Source organism: Lagenorhynchus albirostris, chromosome 1, assembly GCF_949774975.1.
Source record: "Lagenorhynchus albirostris chromosome 1, mLagAlb1.1, whole genome shotgun sequence".
Taxonomy (NCBI): Eukaryota; Metazoa; Chordata; class Mammalia; order Artiodactyla; family Delphinidae; genus Lagenorhynchus; species Lagenorhynchus albirostris.
The window spans coordinates 36,178,625-36,197,397 of NC_083095.1; the positions used below are offsets into that span (position 1 = coordinate 36,178,625).

At 34.3% G+C, this 18,773-nt stretch overlaps 1 protein-coding gene across 7 annotated transcripts in view; it reads right to left on the reverse strand.

Moving 5' to 3' along the window:
* The window catches only part of FUT8 (fucosyltransferase 8), a 314,298-nt gene that overhangs the window by 145,789 nt on the left and 149,736 nt on the right, over window positions 1–18,773 (reverse strand). For 6 of the 7 annotated variants that reach the window (XM_060141031.1, XM_060141067.1, XM_060141048.1 and 3 more), the window contains one exon: window positions 11,089–11,517. In XM_060141031.1, the coding sequence (XP_059997014.1) occupies window positions 11,089–11,291 (203 nt within the window). In that variant the 5' untranslated portion in view covers window positions 11,292–11,517. Of the gene's footprint in view, window positions 1–11,088; window positions 11,518–12,356; window positions 12,374–18,773 lie in introns of those variants that run through there. The other variant, XM_060141077.1, reaches the window with a different exon arrangement.

The window sequence follows — 18,773 nt, forward strand, 5'->3', positions numbered from 1 at the left end:
CAACAAGCAAAGAATATTAGGACAAAAAGGATTGTGGCACTTTTATTCTGACATAGCAGTTACTTTTACAGGCACCATAGTAATGTGATTACAAATTTGGATTATGGAGGGATAAATTAGGAGTTTGGGATTAAAATATGCACACTACTATATGCAAAATAGATAACCAACAAGGACCTACTATATAGCACAGGGAACTATACTCAATATCTTGTAATAACCTATAATGGAAGAGAATGTAAAATATATATATATATATTTGTGTGTGTGTGTGTGTATATATATATCTGAATCACTTTGTTGTACATCTGAAACTAATGTAACATTGTAAATCAACTATATTTCAATAAAATTTTTTTTAAAAAAGAAATTTAAAAAAAAAGGAATTTGGATTAGGGAGTCAGTGTCTGGATCTGAACTTCAGATCTACCTTTTACAGTTATATAAATTTCAGCAAACTACTTAACTGTGCTTCATTGTCTACATCTATAAAATGAGGATAATGTGAGTATTTAAGTCATAAGCCTGCTGTAGGGGTTGAGATAAACTGCTTATAATATGGCCTAATACACAGTAACAGCTATTGTTATTTTGCTGTCTTGCTGTTCCTGCAACTAATGTTGTTGTTTTTAGAACAATCAAGAAGCTGGGAGTAAAAGCAGAAGCTAACATCTTGGCTTTGAATCAGCCAATGAAATACACATAAAACCCTGGGTATGAAGAAGAAAATTAAGAGAACATAATAAATGTTGATGAAAACAGCATGACATCTTCAATATGCTATTCTTCTACTAATGTTCTGTCCCCATAAAAGCTAGTAATGATAATCGTGTGGAAAAATATATGTGGTCCTATGGTTCTGTGCCACATAACCAATTGCTATATCCATGAAACAGGTGCAGTGGTTGAAAAATTTCTTGTCATGGAGATTGTTGCTGACCCTACAAATAAGAGTATGTTAATGCTATTCCCACACTTCCTCCTCTCCAAACCCATGATTACTGTGGGTCACCTGAAATGAATGGAGGAACTTCTACCTTGTGCAACACATTTTCTGGCAATTACTTCCATATGGATGATTCCCAAAGGTATCTTCCTCTCTCATCCTGGCCTTTTCCCTGATTTCTAGATTAACTTTCTAACGTTCTACTGGATAGGTTCCGCAAGCACGTCAAGCTCAATCTATCTAGATCTCATCTTGATCTCTTTCTCCTAAGAGATTCACTGTATTGGTCAATGAAGCAGAGATTACTCTGATAGTTAAAAACTTCCAATCCACCCAAACTCCTCCTTTCCTTTAACACACACCTGAGGATACAATGGGAGAGAAAGTTAAAAACAAATCCAAGAAAAACCTGAAGAAACCGGTCTTAAAATGGTCAAAAAATCCCACAAAAGGTTTTGAAAATCTGGAAACTACAGGGGCACTAAACACATAACCAGTTTTATCCGTGGTATATTAGCTTAATTCTGGGGCTCCCAGGGAGACTAAAGAGCAATTTTAAGACAGACTAAAATTTCTCAGTCTTGTGATATTACAAGACAAAGTTCTGTTTGAGACTTACCTTAAACTCATAGCTAGTGTTTTTATGCAGTGTTTGCCATATTTAGATGCTACATAGTGTAAGAGGCCAAAGAGCAAAGCCTAAAACATCTAAAAGGCAGACTAAATTTCCCACAGTATTTTAAGTCTTCAAAGAAATCCACCAAGTTCTTAACCAAAAGCATGGAAGATTTACGCCTGAGGAACAGGGAAGGAACAGAAGTGGGCTAAGTTTTACTAAAACCATAATGCAGCCATGACCCAGCTCAATCCCTGATTGCACTGAATGAGATAATAAGCCCAGAGATAATATATCCCTAACAGAGGGAAACCTCTGTAACCTCCATACTAGTTTTACACAATATTTTGTCAAAATATTTTGTCACAATATCTGACAAAAATAAAAATTACTAGACATGGAAAGAGTCAAAAAATGTGACCATTAATCAAAAGAAAAATAAAAGTTGATCAAAAGATGATACAGATATCATCCAGGTATTAGCAGACAATATAATAGTTATAGCAGAATAACTACTTAGAGAAATTATAAAAAACATGGACAAAGTAGATGAAAAATAAAGAATTTACAAAGAAATTTGAAATTATCCAAAAAAATGGACTAGATATTCCAGAATCAAAATATATAAAAATTAGTATTGGGTGTGTCTAACATCAGAATGAATGCAGAAGAAGATAGATTAACTAAATTGGAATACAGTTCAAAAGAAAATATATAAAATGAAGTACAAAGACAAATCAGATTGCAACAGACACATAAAAGGCACGTGAGACACCATAAAAGGAAATCTGCTAATATATGTAAGTGGAGTTCCAGGAGAAAAGAGAAAGAGTAGTCCAGAAGCAGTATTTAAAGAGATAACGGCTAAGGATTTTCTAAAACTGATAAAACACATCAAACCTCAGAATTAAGCTCAGTGAATTTCAAACTGGATAAAAACAAATAAAGTCATATCTGCGTATCATTGTCAACTTGTATAACACCAAAGACAAAAATTAAAATGCAAAGTAGCCAAAGAAAAAGATATACTTCAATTAAAATTGCTGACTTCTCAACAAAAACTATGAAAGCTAGAAAACAACAGAATGACGTATTTAAAGTGTGGTAAAAAATTACTGCCAAACTAAATCCTATGCTAGCAAAAATATCTCTCAAAACTAAATGTTTTTAAAAAGTCTTCAGAAAAAGAAAATCTAAGAGTTTATTGCCATCAAATCTGTACTACCAAAAATACTAAAGGATATTCTTCAGGCTGAAATCATCAGCATGGAAGAATTAAACTGCAGGAAGAAATAAACAACATTAAAAAGAATAAATATATAGTTAATTATAAAGGAATATGACAATTTAAATCAAAATTATAAAAACATAATGTGCAGTTTATAACAGACATTGGGTTAAAATATATGACAATAAAAAGACCAAAAGTGGATGTGGGGGAGGGGTGTTAAAGATTTAAGTAGGACAAAATTCTTGCACTGTTCTAGAAATGATACAAATATTACTTTAAGATAGATTGCATTAAAAGGGTATATTTGATAGTATCTAGGGTAACCATTAAAAGAATAAAAATGTATAACTAAAACTATTATAATTGAGAAAACAGAATAACAATTAAAAAAACTGTTTAATCCAAAAGGAAACAGCGAAGAAAAAAATAAGAGATGAGACCAAAAGGGAGGAAAAAATAGCAATGTGGTAGACTTATATCCAGTAATTACATTAAATGTAAATGGATAAAACAACTGAATAAAAAGGCAGAGATTAACAGACTGAACAAAAAAAACAATAAAATCCAATCCTATTCTTGTAAGAAACACTTCAAATAATTAAATCTGTTTAAATATATTTAGTAAAAAACACATGAAGGTTAAAATTAAAAGGATGAAAGAAATGTCATGCAGACACTAACACAAAGAAAGTTAGTGTAGCAATATTAATACTGATACCAAATAAATAAGACTTTATAGCTAAAAAAGTATTATTAAAGACAAATGAGGTCATTAGAAAATAAGATATTCCTGTAGCAAATGAAATAGCTTTAGATGTATCAAAGAAAAGTTGACAGAGGTGAAAAGAAATAGATCTGTAACCACTGTTGGAGATTTTTAACATGGCTTTCTTTTTAGCTGATAGAACAAGCAGATTAAAAAAATAATGCTATATAAATTTAGAAAATACTAGTAACACAGTTAACCAACCTAACTTAAATGACATGTGTAGAAGAGCATATCCAACAAGAGCAGAATACACATTTCTCTTAAAACATTCATCAATGTAAGTCATTTGCTGAGCCATTTAAAATTTCAAAGAACTGAAATGATACAGAATATAATTCTATCTGGTTGAAGAACACTCTAGAAATCAAAGCCAAAAAGATAACAGAATAGTCCCACTTAGAAATTAAGCAACACACTCCTTTAACTGTGAGTTAAAGAACAAAAAAAAAAAAAATCACAAAAGAAATTTGAAAATAGTTTTAATTGAATAACAATTAAAATAGGTCACTGTCAGAACTTTCAAGATGCAACTGTGCTCTCTAAAGCTGTGCTTAGAGAGAAATTTACAGCTCTCCAGGCAAATGTTAGAAAAAAAGCAATGCTTAAAATCAATAATATAAAATTCTTTCTGAAAAAGCTTTAAAAAGAACAGAGAAACAAACCCAGAGACTATAAGAAAAAAATTATACAACTAAGAGTAGAAATCAATAAAATAGAAACAGACATATAACAGGAGAAAAAAACAACAACCAGAGATTCTTTGAAAAAGTAAATAAAATCAATAAACTCTTAGCAAGATAAAAGGAGAAAATACAAACAAATAAACAATATCAAGAATGAAAAAGGAAACAGTACTACAGATATTACAGGTCTGAAGAAGAAAAGTAAAAAGGAATTATGAAAAACTTTATGCAACTTTTGAAAACCTTGATAAAATGGACACATTTCTTGAAAAACACATTTTACCAAAACTGACATAGGAAAAAATAGAAAATGTGAATGGTCCAATTTCTATTAAGAAGATCAAATCTAGAATTTAAAGCCTTCCCACATGTCTCCTGTCCTTACCCAAACCAAGCTCCACTCCCCTGCAGCCAAAAAAAAAAAAAAAAAGACTGCAGGCCAGGACAGCGTCACTGAAATTCTAACAAAGATTTAAAATAGAACGAATACCAATTTTATACAAACCCTTCTAGAGAATAAAATTTTCCTGCACAAACTTAATACCAAAACCCAAAAGACATTATAAGAAGGAAATATTAAAGGTAAATATGTCTTGTTAACATGGAAAAAAATCCACTAGCAAATCTAATACAGCAATATATGAAAAGGTTAATACAAATTCCAGGGAGAAAGCATCTGATTGTCAGACTGAGAAGGCTAGGAATCTTGAGTAAAAATCTCACTAAAATATTCTAACATAGGGAAGGAGTATTTTCCATAAGGAAAAATAAGATATTCTTTTTTTAGAAAAAAATTTATTTATTTATTATTTATTTTCTGGCTGCATTGGGTCTTTTGTTGCTGTGTGGGGCCCTCTCTACTTGCGGTGAGCGGGGGGTACTCTTCATTGCAGTGCACGGGCTTCTCATTGCAGTGGCTTCTCTTGTTGCGGAGCTCGGGCTCTAGGCGCGCGGCCTTCAGTAGTTGTGACTCACGGGCTATAGAGCACGGGCTCAGTAGTTGTGGCGCACGGGCTTAGTTGCTCCGTGGCATGTGGGATCTTCCCGGACCAGGGCTTGAACCCATGTCCCCTGTATTGGCAGGTGGATTCTTAACCACTGCGCCACCAGAGAAGCCCAGATATTCCTGATACCATAAGGAATAAGGGATGCAGGGCTGCAAAATTAAAAGTAAAAAAGAATGGAAGGTTACAGCTAGATATTCTACACACTCCAACCCATTCACTTGCTGTAGGAATACAAGCAGTACACTCTTTATAAGCGAGATGAGCGATTATGGAGAGGATTGCCAACAGCAAATCCTCCAACCAACTAACAGGAACAAACACATCTCCAATTTCTAATACCAGCTTCTCAAAAAGAAGAAGTAAGATATGACCTGTGAAAAATCCTACCAGTCTCCTTTCTACCCATGTCAGTGTTTCATAATTTTGTTGCCTGAGACAAATTTTTCCACCAGAAGATTATTGCTTCAGCTCTAATCCAACCGAGGAGACTAGTACGTAGCTCAGAAAAACAGATAATCGTAAGCTAATTATACTTCCTCTGTGGTCTGTAAAATTTACAGTTTATAGCTAACATCTAAATTCCAGAAGAAAATTTTTCTTTCCTGGACCAAACAAACAAACAAACCTTATTAAAAGGCCACAAAGTCACATTTGAATTTTTTAAAATTATGCTCCCCAAAATAAATGGAAATAGAATAAGGAATTAAGTTAAGAGGAAAGCTGTCAATTGAGCACTCTGTAAATGTTACAAGTTCTGTCCGGTTCTGACTTCTGTCACTGAGGTTCACTGCTCAAGGGGTTTCTGAACAAGGTTCAATAATTTTCCAGGTGTTTTCTGCTAAATTTCAACTCTGAGAGGAAGATTGGCAGGTTCAAGTCCTAAAAAGAAAAGATCCTGTGAACTGATAGCAATTTCACATTACTAAAGGTTAAGACAAAACAAACATGAAAGATGAAAGGCATTCCTGTAGGGTGGCAGGCTTAAAAAGTGATGATTTCGGGCTTCCCTGGTGGCGCAGTGGTTGAGAGTCCGCCTGCTGATGCAGGGGACACGGGTTCGTGCCCTGGTTCGGGAATATCCCACATGCCGCAGAGCGGCTGGGCCCGTGAGCCATGGCCACTGAGCCTGCGTGTCCAGAGCCTGTGGTCCGCAACTGGAGAGGCCACAACAGTGAGAGGCCCGCGTACCGCCCAAAAAAAAAAAAAAAAGTGATGATTTCTAAGTTTTTAAAAGAAAGACTACTACATGTATACTCAATGTGCTGGCAATCAACAAATAAGGAAGGGATGTTTGGGGAAAGCGAATAAAAGCATGAAGGGAACATGGGAAAATAAGCAGGTGTACCTTGGTACCAAAGCCAACAGATTAAATCATTAATTTAGGTCAGCATCACCTCGTGTCTAGATTAATACTGTATTTCCCAGTTAATTTCACTCCAGTCAAGCACATGGCCCAAATCCATCTGAAAATCTAAATCTTCCTCAACCATTTTCACTACATCAATCCTCTGCTGAAAACCCAGTTACAGTTCCCTATTATCTATCAACCAAGCCTACACTAAACTCTGGCTGTTCAAGACCTCCATGATTTGACCTAACCTATTCAACATTACTTCTAGAGATGAGAAGAGTGGGTTAAATATGGCTACAAATTCTTTGCAGCTCCTACCTCCATTCCCTGAATATGGAGTATCCCTTTGATTTGCAAAGACTAACAGAATGTGGCAGAAGTGACACTGTGCAACTTCTCATGCTTGGCCTCAAGAGGACTTGCAGTTTCTGCTCTTTCCCTCTTGGAACACTACAGCGTAAGAAACCTGGGCTATCCTGCTAGAGTAGCCAGATAGAAGGGAACCAGCTGATGGCCCCAGCTAACCACTGAACATGTGTTAGGTCATCTGGACTGACCAACCACGATGGAGCCATCAGACGGCTGCAGCCACATGAGTGACCCCATACATAATTAGGAAAACAGCCCAGCTAAGGCCAACTGAAATTGAATAATCAGGAGCAAATAAATGTTTATTGGTTTAAGCCACTATGTTTTTATTTTATATATACGCATATATATAAAACATTTTATGTTATATATAAAACCCCAATTTCTTAAAAAAATTCAGTAAGAAAACAAATAACTTAATTTTTAAAATAAGCAACAAATTTGAATAGATACTTCACCGAAGAAGATATATGAATAGCAAATAAGCACATGAAAAAAATTGTTCATCATCGTTAATCATCACGTAAATGCAAACTGAAACTATGAGATAATACTACATATCTATTAAAACATAAAGTAAAAATAGCTGACAACAGCATGTGCTAGCAAAGATGAGAGCTATAACTCTCAAGCACTGTGAGTGGGAATGCAAAATGGTACAGGTACTCTGGAAAACATTTTGCACAGCTTCTTACGTAAAGTTAAAATGCACTTTACATGTGACCCAGCCATTCCACTCCTAGGTATTTACCCAAGAGAAATAAAAACTCACTTACACACAAAAACTTATAGGGCAAATGTCTGTAACAGCTTTGTTCATAATTGCCAAAAAAATGGAAACACTAATAACATCTTTCAACTGGTGAATGCATTTAAAAACAAACAAGACTGATACATGCATACTATGGAATACTGCTCATCATTAAAAAAATTTTTTTTAATAAAATGAACTACCAATACACAAAGTAGCACTGATGAATCACAAGTATATTATGCTAAATGAAAAAAGCCAGACTCAAAAGGCTACCTACTGCATGATTCTATTTATATAACATTCTGGAACAGGAAACAAACATAGGACAGAAAACAAATCAGTGGATGCCAGGGACAGAAGGTTAGAAGAGAATTTAACTACAAAAGGGCACAACAGAATTCTGGGGGGAGAAAGAATTCTTCTATAATTTGATGGTGGTACTGGTTACATGACTATAAGGATTTGCCAAAATTCATAGACATGTATGCTAAAACAAGTGTATTTTACCATACAGAAATTATTCATCAATAAGGCAGAATTAAATATACATACAGATACACATGTACACACAAAGATACACGCAGCAATCTCCCATACATCGTATTAAAACGTTTGTATCCCTCAGAGTAATGATTTTCAAATTATTTTCCTAAATTTGTAGTAGTATCAACAAAATTAGCAAACACTGGCTAGAAGGTTGGGTAAATGCTTTTTAAAATTATTGTCCTGAATCTTAAAAATTGTAGTTTCAGGCTTCTGGGTTACTTTCCAATTCTAATCCACACACCATATCTCAAAGAAATGACCTAGTTTACAGACATCTGAATTAATCCTTTATAGTCTACCTTCTGAATATACTTTCTTATAAGAAAAAGACACAGAAAAAAGACACAGAAAAGTATGAAATATTACAATAAGGGGAAAAAAGAACACCAATGCCACTAGTGCCTCCACTGCTCTTCCTTTTATGCCAGGGGCTCTAAAATAATAATCTCTTTGAATAAAACACAAATGGCCCTACCAATAAAGTTGATGGAAAGGCCTGAAGAGGTTTTCTTCCCTAATTATTTACATATTTTCCTGAAATTATACGTGTGTGTGTGCATGTCTGTGTGTGTGTGTGTGTGTGCGTGTCTGTGTGTGTATGGGCTCATTTTCTCCATCTGTACTTTCAGATTGTATTTATGATGTTATAGAATGACATATTAAATGTCTCAGCTCTTAGAAGTTGTCTCTACATTTGTAGTAGTTGAGAATTTAATTTTTTGCCAACATGAAAGACTATAAAGAAAGTGACTTCAGAGATCCAAAGATTATTTTGCAGAAGGAACAACTCATATTAAAGGCAAGCTTTCCTTCATGCAATAGAAGCAAATACTTGGAAGTCAGACAAGCCAAGTGAACTATCAATATTTAAGTTGAAATTAGGAAAAAAGTGAGCAATTTTTTATTAGCCTAAATTGTTAAGAGGCAATATGTTTTCAAGTAGTAAAACTCTCATAACGTAGAACAAGATCTTACTACAAAGCATACTCCAAAATCAACTACTCTTGCTGATCTCCTACGTGAGATGTTTAGTTGAGATTTCTGAATCATTTACTTCTCTCTGGTTTCTATTCAGAGAGGCAAAACCGTTCATCAGACCCCTGGCTTTCCACGCATACTGCCAGGATTCAAAGTAAGCTCCATCATTTGTGAGAAGTGTGACCTAGGGAAAAATTAAATCACTTAATATCCCATTGATTCCTCATCTGTAAAATGGTTATGAAAACAGAACCAGCATCCCATAAAGAAGCTGTGGAATTCAATGAGATAATCCATGCAAAGTCCTTGGCACAGTACCTGGCACATAACAAACTCTCAACAAATGATAGCTATGATTACTAACCTCCAAATTATCAATCTTTGGTTCCCATAACAAACGATTAAGACTCTACTGAAAGACCACTCTCTCCATGATCCTTTCTCCCTGGCTCTCCCCAAAAATAAAATAAAATGATACACAAATTCAAGAATTTAGCTGTCCACTTTCTAATTCTTGCATACTTTGTATTTTGCTGAATGGTACTACTGCTCCTACAAATGACAGGGCTGATGTTTCATTCATTGAAACAGTAAAACTCTTAATACCTAGCACAGCCTTCCACAGAACATAAAGAGATCAAAATGATATCATGGTGAAAAAACGTTATGGAACTAAACAAAAGGAAAGAACTGAGTTCTAAATAAAGAGTTGAAAGGCGGTGAGGGAAGGGAGGCTCCAAGGGTGTATGACACTGCCAACTACATTCTTTCGTCACAGAAGGCTCCTCGGCCTCCACAAAATAGCTCTCTCCCCTTCTCCTTCTCCAACTACTCTGAAAATTCTATGCACAACAGAACGTTTCCACTTTCGACTCCTCAATGTATATTTTTCTCAAAAAGAAATGAATTTGTGCTCTTTTTTTCTACACTAATTTCCTTTAGAGTCAATTACCACCTCTAGACGACTCTCACCTCTTCATCTTCTCAAATCTCCGACCTCTGTTTTGAGAGACAGCAAGCACTAAGTATACAGTCACCTTCATATTTAAGTATGAGGAATTAGAAGATACTAGATAATTTCTAAATTCAATAACTTTGAAAACAAATAGTACTATCTATTTAACACTATGTTCACTTGCTTCCTGAAAATAAAAGTCTTTGTTTTTCCCAATAGTTGATGACTTCTAACGCATACATGTCACTTTTTTTTTTTTTTTTTTTTTTTTTTTTGCCGCACCACAGCTTGTGGGATCTTAGTTCCCTGACCAGGGATTGAACCCAGGCCCCCGGCAGTGAAGGCGCAGGGTCCTAACCACTGGACTGCCGGGGAATTCCCCATGTCACATTTTTTAATAGACTGGAAGTAGCAATTATAATAATTCTCTAGATTCCAGACACAGTTGTTTTATTTAAGAATGAACGTTTTCATTTAATAAGTTATAGTTAGACTAACTCAGCCTCTCAATTATTATGTGTTTGTTATAGTCCATGATGAAAATTTTAATATGTACTACTTTAAATCATACAAAGTTTACATTTATCAAAATTATCAAGATGCTGAAGATAATTTTAAACAAAATATAAGTAAATTAAACGGCATAGTTTTTCTATATTAAAATTCATAGGCAAAATAAGATTTGCCATTATAGAGTAACTCTCTATGTTAAATACATAGAGATATCACTAGCACAAAAAGTACCTTACTAAGATATTTAAATTTTTGCAAAAATAGCAGTTTACAGAAATCATTAAGTATTTTTTAATAGCTGACTGAAGCCTTGCACCTAAAAACAAAGTACAATATTTCACCATTCTTCCCTCAGTTTGTTAGAACCTACCGGAGAGATTCAGCCATTCGTCTCAAGTCTTCATTTTGCTGTTTTAAGCGTTCAAGCTTTGCCAAAATCTTGGACAGTTCTCGGCTAGAGTGATCAGGGTGGTCATTATCTCGTACCAAGTGACCACCTATATAAAATAGCAAGGTCCCCCAGGCAAAAAGAATGAGCATAATCCAACGCCAGGAACCAGTCCATGGCCGCATTTTCAGAGTTTCAGTTCACTCTCCTGGGTTCCTGGAACTCAAGGAATTGAAAACATCGTCACTCTATTTCTAGCGAGTGCAAAGGTAGTAGCCTTCTGTTCTTTCAACACATGATGCTTCAGACAAATTAGTCTCTCTGGTAGTCCTGTGATGACTCTTTCCAAGAGATCCTCCTGGTGGTATGAGTAGGAAGCTTTACTGTCCTGTGCTTCATGGACTCTACATGCTGTGGAAAGAATAAAAAATGTATTTAAATTAGTTAGGATATGTAAAATGGCATATGCTGAGATTCATGGAGTTAAAAGAACCATATTGGTGTTGACTAGCCAACTGGCTGGCAAATAATGTAATTGCCTAAAGTAAGTAAAAAGCAAAAGCTTTTAGGTCTGCATATTAAATCAAGGCTGTACCAGATACATTAATTAGCTCTAAGCCTGAAAGTCCTCCAAATGCCATCATCACTTTTCCTTCTAACAACACTGTGCAACAGCACATATACGGAGATTAAAAGATTGTTATCTTTGAAAAACCACTCAAAACCAAACAAAATGTACTCAACTACATATTCTGGGCTAATGTTTCCATTATCTCAAACTGAAACATGTTCTCTGCATGAGTGAATTCATTCTTACAAAATCTCAACTCCACCCCACTCCATCTCACTGCTCAGCTGCCATTACACCACTTAACGCTGCAGGTGACAGGCATATTGTCACTTTTAGGAAAAGTTCTAAAAGTGGCATGTATATTAGCCAAGCAAAGGTTATCACAGCCACCAAGCAGCTGGCAACCACTCCAAACATCACAAGCAAAGGTTCATATGTATTATGGTAGATTATTCCTTTCTCAAATTTATTTAAAAATACCAACAATTGCAATAGAAGTCTAATACCAGTTAAATCTCAGTTATGGAGCATCTTAAACTACAAAATGGATATGCTTTCTCAGGCTTGGTTATTGGTTTCATTTGTCACTTCTCCATCATTAGGCTTAGAACTTCCTTTGAAAACAAAACAATTTTCTTGCCAAGGAGATAATTTGTAGGCAAAGATATAACTTTAATACCATTTGATAAGAAAAGTCTTATCTCCAGGCACAGAGTTCCTTATAAAAGAGAAGAAAAGAAATAGTTTCTATATACAAAACTGAATGTGATGGGTACTTAACCACTAATAAAACAGTTATGAAAGACTAGATAGAAAAGTTGGAGAAGAGGTTTCAAAAATTAGAGCACAGGACTACTATTATCCTCCTTTTGAACCTCAAATCTCAAATGCTTTTAAATGGCCAAGTACTAAAAGAAAAGAAAATCTCTTCAAAGGAGTGTCCCAGTAACATTCTACTTCCTTCCCATTTATTCCTACACTATTTTCCTCATTGTTTCTGGTTTACACTGACTAAACAAAGGATGAAAAAAATTGTACTCACTGAGAATGTTAGAAAGCCAAATAAAGTAATAATCCAAAGAAAACTTGGTGTTTTGTCTTTTGTTTTAATATCTATTCTTAAGTCTAATGAGAACATTCTTTTTATTGACTCCACTGTTCATTCTGTCTCTCAAAATCCTTTCTCAAAAACCTATTCCTCTAATTTCAGGTAACCCCCACTATTCACTAAACATAAGAATAATTAAAGTCTATTTAACATCTCAGGTATTCAACATCTCACAAGATCCAGTCATGCGAGGTCTACTTTTTATATTATATAGAAAAAATGCAGACATTCAGGGATTCTTGGTTAAAAAACAAATTAAAAAATCCACTCTGATGGTCTAAGGGATGGATTTAATTCAGTAAGTCAACAAAAGAAGTATTAACATTTGAGTTAATAATACTGTTTGTGACAACACATGCAACCCTGTAAAATGCTGTCATACCATATGCTGAACCCATAATGTATCCTAGTCAATTCTAAGCTACACCAGTAAGATATTAGAAATGTTTAATCTTTCCCTTCATAGAAAAAGTTAACTTAGACAAGTGTGAAAAAAAAAGACAAGTGTGATAAACAAAAGTACAGAGAGTTTTCTAAACAAGAATCATTTCAATAACAAATAAGAAAAAGTTGTTCTGTAACATTTTACTTAGAATTATAACAAAAAAATTATCATTAATATTCAAAGCCAGCAAAAGTATAATATAATTTGAACAGAAACAAGTTTAGAGAAACATAAATTTTGTTATACCAAGTGCTTTGGGATTTTATAAACCACCATCAAAAGTATCCAAGATATTAAATTACTATTTTTTGCAGCAATATTGATAATGCATGAGTTATAAAGCAAGAAATTATTGTAGGAGCAAAACATGGTCATTTTCTTAATTAATAGCATCATTTTAACTCTGTTTTTAGAGAGATACTTCCCCAAATTTTGTTGTTCTTAAAACAATATTTTTAAAGGGATCAACGAAAATAAGCCAAGCTGAAAACCAAGTAGTTTTCTATGTAATTTTCCTTAGCATGGTTTAACAGAGCAGGTATAGAATTTCTTCCTTATCCATAATGAATGCCTGCTTACTTACTTACTTACCTATCATGTTTACTGTTTATTTTTGAACGATGCCTGCTAAAATGTAAACTTCATGATTTTTGTCCATTTTGTTCACTGACGTATCCAAAGTACTTAGAGCAGTATTTACAACTTAGTAATAAATATTTTTTAATAAATAAGTGAATGAGTTGAGTGAAGGATGGCATAATGGCATATGACATATGACACCGAATCTTGAGAACTTATCAGCTTCAACTGCATTTTATGCCCCACTTAAGAAAGCAAATACAAATGTAGAATGTAAGGCAGTGCTATTATAAGGAAAATAAAATCATTCAAAACTTTAGGATTTATTATTATCAATATATATTTTACAAGACAGCCTCAAATTATTAAAATAAACTGGTCTAAAAGGCCAATAAGTCAGCAATCTTATGGTCACCCTTCAGCCATGAGAAAATAATTCTCTATGTCGTATTTTCCTCATCTAGAAGATTCACTTTGCAAAAACAATTGGATAACTGAAGGAAGTACATACAGCCTTTGATATGAAAGCCACTCAATCTATTTGTGAATGAATTTATTAGTGAAAGTACTTCAAATTTATTAGTAAAAATATTTCAACATTAACTACATGAGCTAATTTCTGACTAAAATTTACATAGCAGTATTTGCTAAGATATCTTCTGAGTGGGTTGTTTTCAAGTATTTACAAATTCATTCCTGTTTGAGATTCATATACTACCCTTCATCTGCAGAACAGTAAGTGGATTGAAATGTGTCAGGTTTCCTTCTGCAAATTTATTTAATTAGCAATACCACTTTTTTAGTAATAGTAAAATATTTTACTTATTTAAAAATTTAAAACTTACTTACTTAAACTTACTTACTTACTTACTTAAACTTACTTACTTATTTAAAACTTACTTATTTAAAATACTTTTTTAATAGTAATAGGTATTTAAATGATTCATTTCTTTTGGTATTTACAGAGACTCTTTGGGTTATACTGTTTAATGTCTCTGAAACAAAAAAAAATATGTAAAAAATATATGTAATTTTTCAAAGTAATTTCTTGAATCTGGAATCTAAAGCACATCATCAGTAGTAAGATCAGAAGCTTTAATGGAGTTATTATGAGGCTTACATGAATAAAGCACTTACAAGGCTTGGCACATAAGAGGTGCCCAAAAAAAGGAAATTCTATTTTAATGCTGACAAAATACGCAGATTAAAAATATGGGTGCTAGAATCGGCAAAGTCTGAACTAGAGTCTTGGTTCTGCTATATCATAGTTAGGTAACCTCACTGAGCTTCAATTTCCTTATCTGTAAAATGGATATATTACATACTACCTCTCCCACCAAATACTGGGAGAGGCTTAAATAAAATAATCTGTGGGAAGCACTTAGCACACCAGTGGCAAACTGTTATTATATCATACATATTAATACTGTAACATTATTTTAAGATACAATTATAATATTTTATATAATTTATATACCATATGTTTTTATAAGCAGTTTCTAAAATGGCTGTCAATGATCCCTGTGTCCCATATTCGTGCTGTTATGTAATCTCCTCCTCCAAGTATGGGCCGGACCTAGTGACTTACTTCTTATACACAATAGAATACAGGGAAAATGATAGGATTTCACTCCTGAGATAAGGTTACAAGAGATATAAGCTACCACACTGTGAGCTGCCCTATGAAGAGGCCCATGTGGAAAGGAACTGATTCCTGCCAACAACCATGTGAGTGAACTTGGAAATGGATCCTCCATCAGTCAAGCCTGGACCACGCCACTGTAGCTTGGTTCACATTTTAATTTCAGGTTTTTGAAAGACCCTGAGCCAGAAGATCCAGCTAAGCCATGGCCCAATTCCAGACCAACAGATAATAAATGTTTTTTAAGCCTCTTAGTCTTAGGGTAATTTGTTATGCAGCAATAGATAATGCACATGTCTAGTTTCCTACTAGGCTGGGTACCTGGTCTTCAATTCATGTATTATTCTGTCTGTCCCCAGCAAGCTGTACAAAGTCTGGGGTACAGCGTAGGCATCCAGGATGCAGGACAGAAATGAATCTTAATTACAGTTCCTTAATATCCTGCTAATATCTCTTACAAATACTATAAAAACTAAACTCAATTTATAGCAAATAAGAGATCTAGTAAAAGTATAATTATTAGTTTTATATTATACCAAAAGTCTGAAAGCATTTCTATTAATGTTTACTAAACAGACTTCCACTTCTAACCATGAAAGAATAACTGGTATTACATTTGTCCTCACATATAAACAACTAGAAAACTCATATATTCTTTTTTTTTTCTTGTTTCTTTACAACCCTTTAAAAATGTAAAATCCATTCTTAGCTCAAGGGCTGTAGCCCAGATCTGCTCATGAGACCAGTCTAATGACTCTAGTCACAGAATAAAGGCTATGCTAACAAGATCCATAACAAAACTTAAAAACAAGCTACAAAAACAAGCTAAAGGTGATCCAAAAGTAAATTAATGCCTATCAAAATAAACTCAACATTCTTTAAAGAAAGACAATAAAATACAGATACTCAACAATATAAAGTTCACACTGTCCAGCAACTAATCAAAACTTACAAAGAACATGAACATGGAAAGAGATCATCCGGTGACGCAGGCATCCAAAAACCTGCTAAAGGCTAAGGGTGGACTAGAATACAGAGCAAACACTCCACTCCAAGCCCCAAACCAAGAATAAGGCAGCAGTAGTCCACCACCTCAGGAGTTTTAAGTCTCTGCAAAAACAAGACAGACAAAATTTCTGCCCTCAAGAGGTAATATTCTAGTGGATTCTAATCACAAAGGGAAGTCACTAAAACAAGCCCCAGAGAAGCCTCTTCTTGCAACAACTAACATTCTGAGTAATTCAGTAGAAACTGAATATAAACCATATCACCTAGTTACTTTCTTAGAAATAGTGTAATCATTCCATTAGAAGCAACAACGACGACAACAAAATGCAGTACCATTTACAACACTATCAAACTGACTTTTCTTATACCTAACATATAAGAAAATGACCTTCTACTTCTTTTAGCATCTGACTATGCGAAAATGATATTTCCAAGAATCACATTCAAGTGGCTTCACTTTAATGCTAAGGCCAAAAGATGGAATCTGTGACAACGTGTTACAGAATCAAATGACTAAGAGCCTGGCCTGTTCTGCTGTGAACCATGTTCATTAGAAGATTGTCCTCTAAACTTAAAACTAATTCAGTACTTATTTAAGTAATATAAATATGTATACCCTATGCAAAGGGAAATATAGCATTATATGTCAAATATTTGCATAAACATGCCCTTTGATGAGAAACTCCACTAGCAGGAATTTATGCATTTTAACACGTGAACAAAACATATCACAAGGGTATTCATTACAATGCTGTTCGCAATAGTTCCAAACTGGAAAAAACATAATTGCCCATCAATAGAAACATGGTTGAAGAAATTATGAATTACTTTTCCAGAAATATGTATTTTTTAACTATGATGCCAACAAGTAGGAAAATGTGGCCCATAACTAAGAAGAAAATCAGTCAATTTAAAACAGACCCAGAAGACAGAGATGATGATAATAGCAGATAAGGACACTAAAACAATTACTATAAATATGTGTTAGGATTTAAATTTTTAAAAATGAATACATTGATTAAAAGAAATAAAAACTAACAAACATCTATAATTTTTTAAAAATCTAAAAATTAAAAAATTCTCTGGAAATGATTAAGAGCAAATTAGATACTGCAGAGGAAAAGTTAAGTGAATTTGAAGACAAATAGAAAATATCCTGATCACAAGAAAAAAATTACAACTATATATGGTGACATATGTTAACTAGATTTATTATAGTGACAATTTAACTATATATATATATCAAATCATTGTGTTGTACACCTGAAACTAATATATGTCAACTTAGAAAAATTACCCAAAAAGAAAATTATCCAGGAAGAAAAAAATCTGAAGGAGGTTTAATAAAAAAGTAAATTTTTAAAGTAACCACTGTTTACAGCACTTCAGATATCACGGTGTTTGACAGCTTTCAGCACAGTCACAGCACATTACAGTAACTATCATCGTGAACTAAAAACTGTTCAGGAGCTAAAACTCTAATAAAAGTCACCCATCAACATTAGCAAGAAAACAACTTACATTAATCAGCTTTGGAAATGTACCGGCATTCCCCATTTTTGCATTCAGTTTGAAAAAGGACTTCTCAGAACAAAACCTGTCTCAAACCTGAAGTAATGTACATTGAAAGCTAGCTTAGTCACGGGCATATAAAGAATTTCCAATGTATTTTTAAATACAAATAAAACCATAATTTGGAGGAGAAGATTAGTCACGGCGGGGCGGGGGGGGGAATACATAAGTGTTAAAAAGAGTTTCAGGGGGCTTCTTATTGGAAAAAAATACAAGCAAGTGGGCAATAGAACAACATCTTTAAAAGTGCTGAAATTAAAAAAAAAAAACGGCAAAACTACACTTTGTTATCCATTGAAAATACCTTCAAAAACAAAAGCAGGGCTTCCCTGGTGGCACAGTGGTTGAGAGTCCGCCTGCCGATGCAGGGGACATGGGTTCGTGCCCCGGTCTGGGAAGATCCCACATGCCGCGGAGCGGCTGGGCCCGTGAGCCATGGCCGCTGAGCCTGCGCGTCCGGAACCTGTGCTCCACAACGGGGGAGGCCACAACAGTGAGAGGCCCGCGTACAGCAAAAAAAAAAAAGAAAAAAAGCAGGTTTCTGTAAGTTTTCATTTAACTTGGGTAAATACCTAGGATTGGGGATTGCTGGGTCATATGGAAAACATACACTTATAATAAGAAAAGGCCAAACGGTATTCCAAAGCAGCTGCATCATCCTGAATTGTTACCAGGAACAAATGAGTGTTCCTGTTGCTCTACAGTTTCTCCAGCATTTGGTATTTTCAATTTTTTTTAAAGT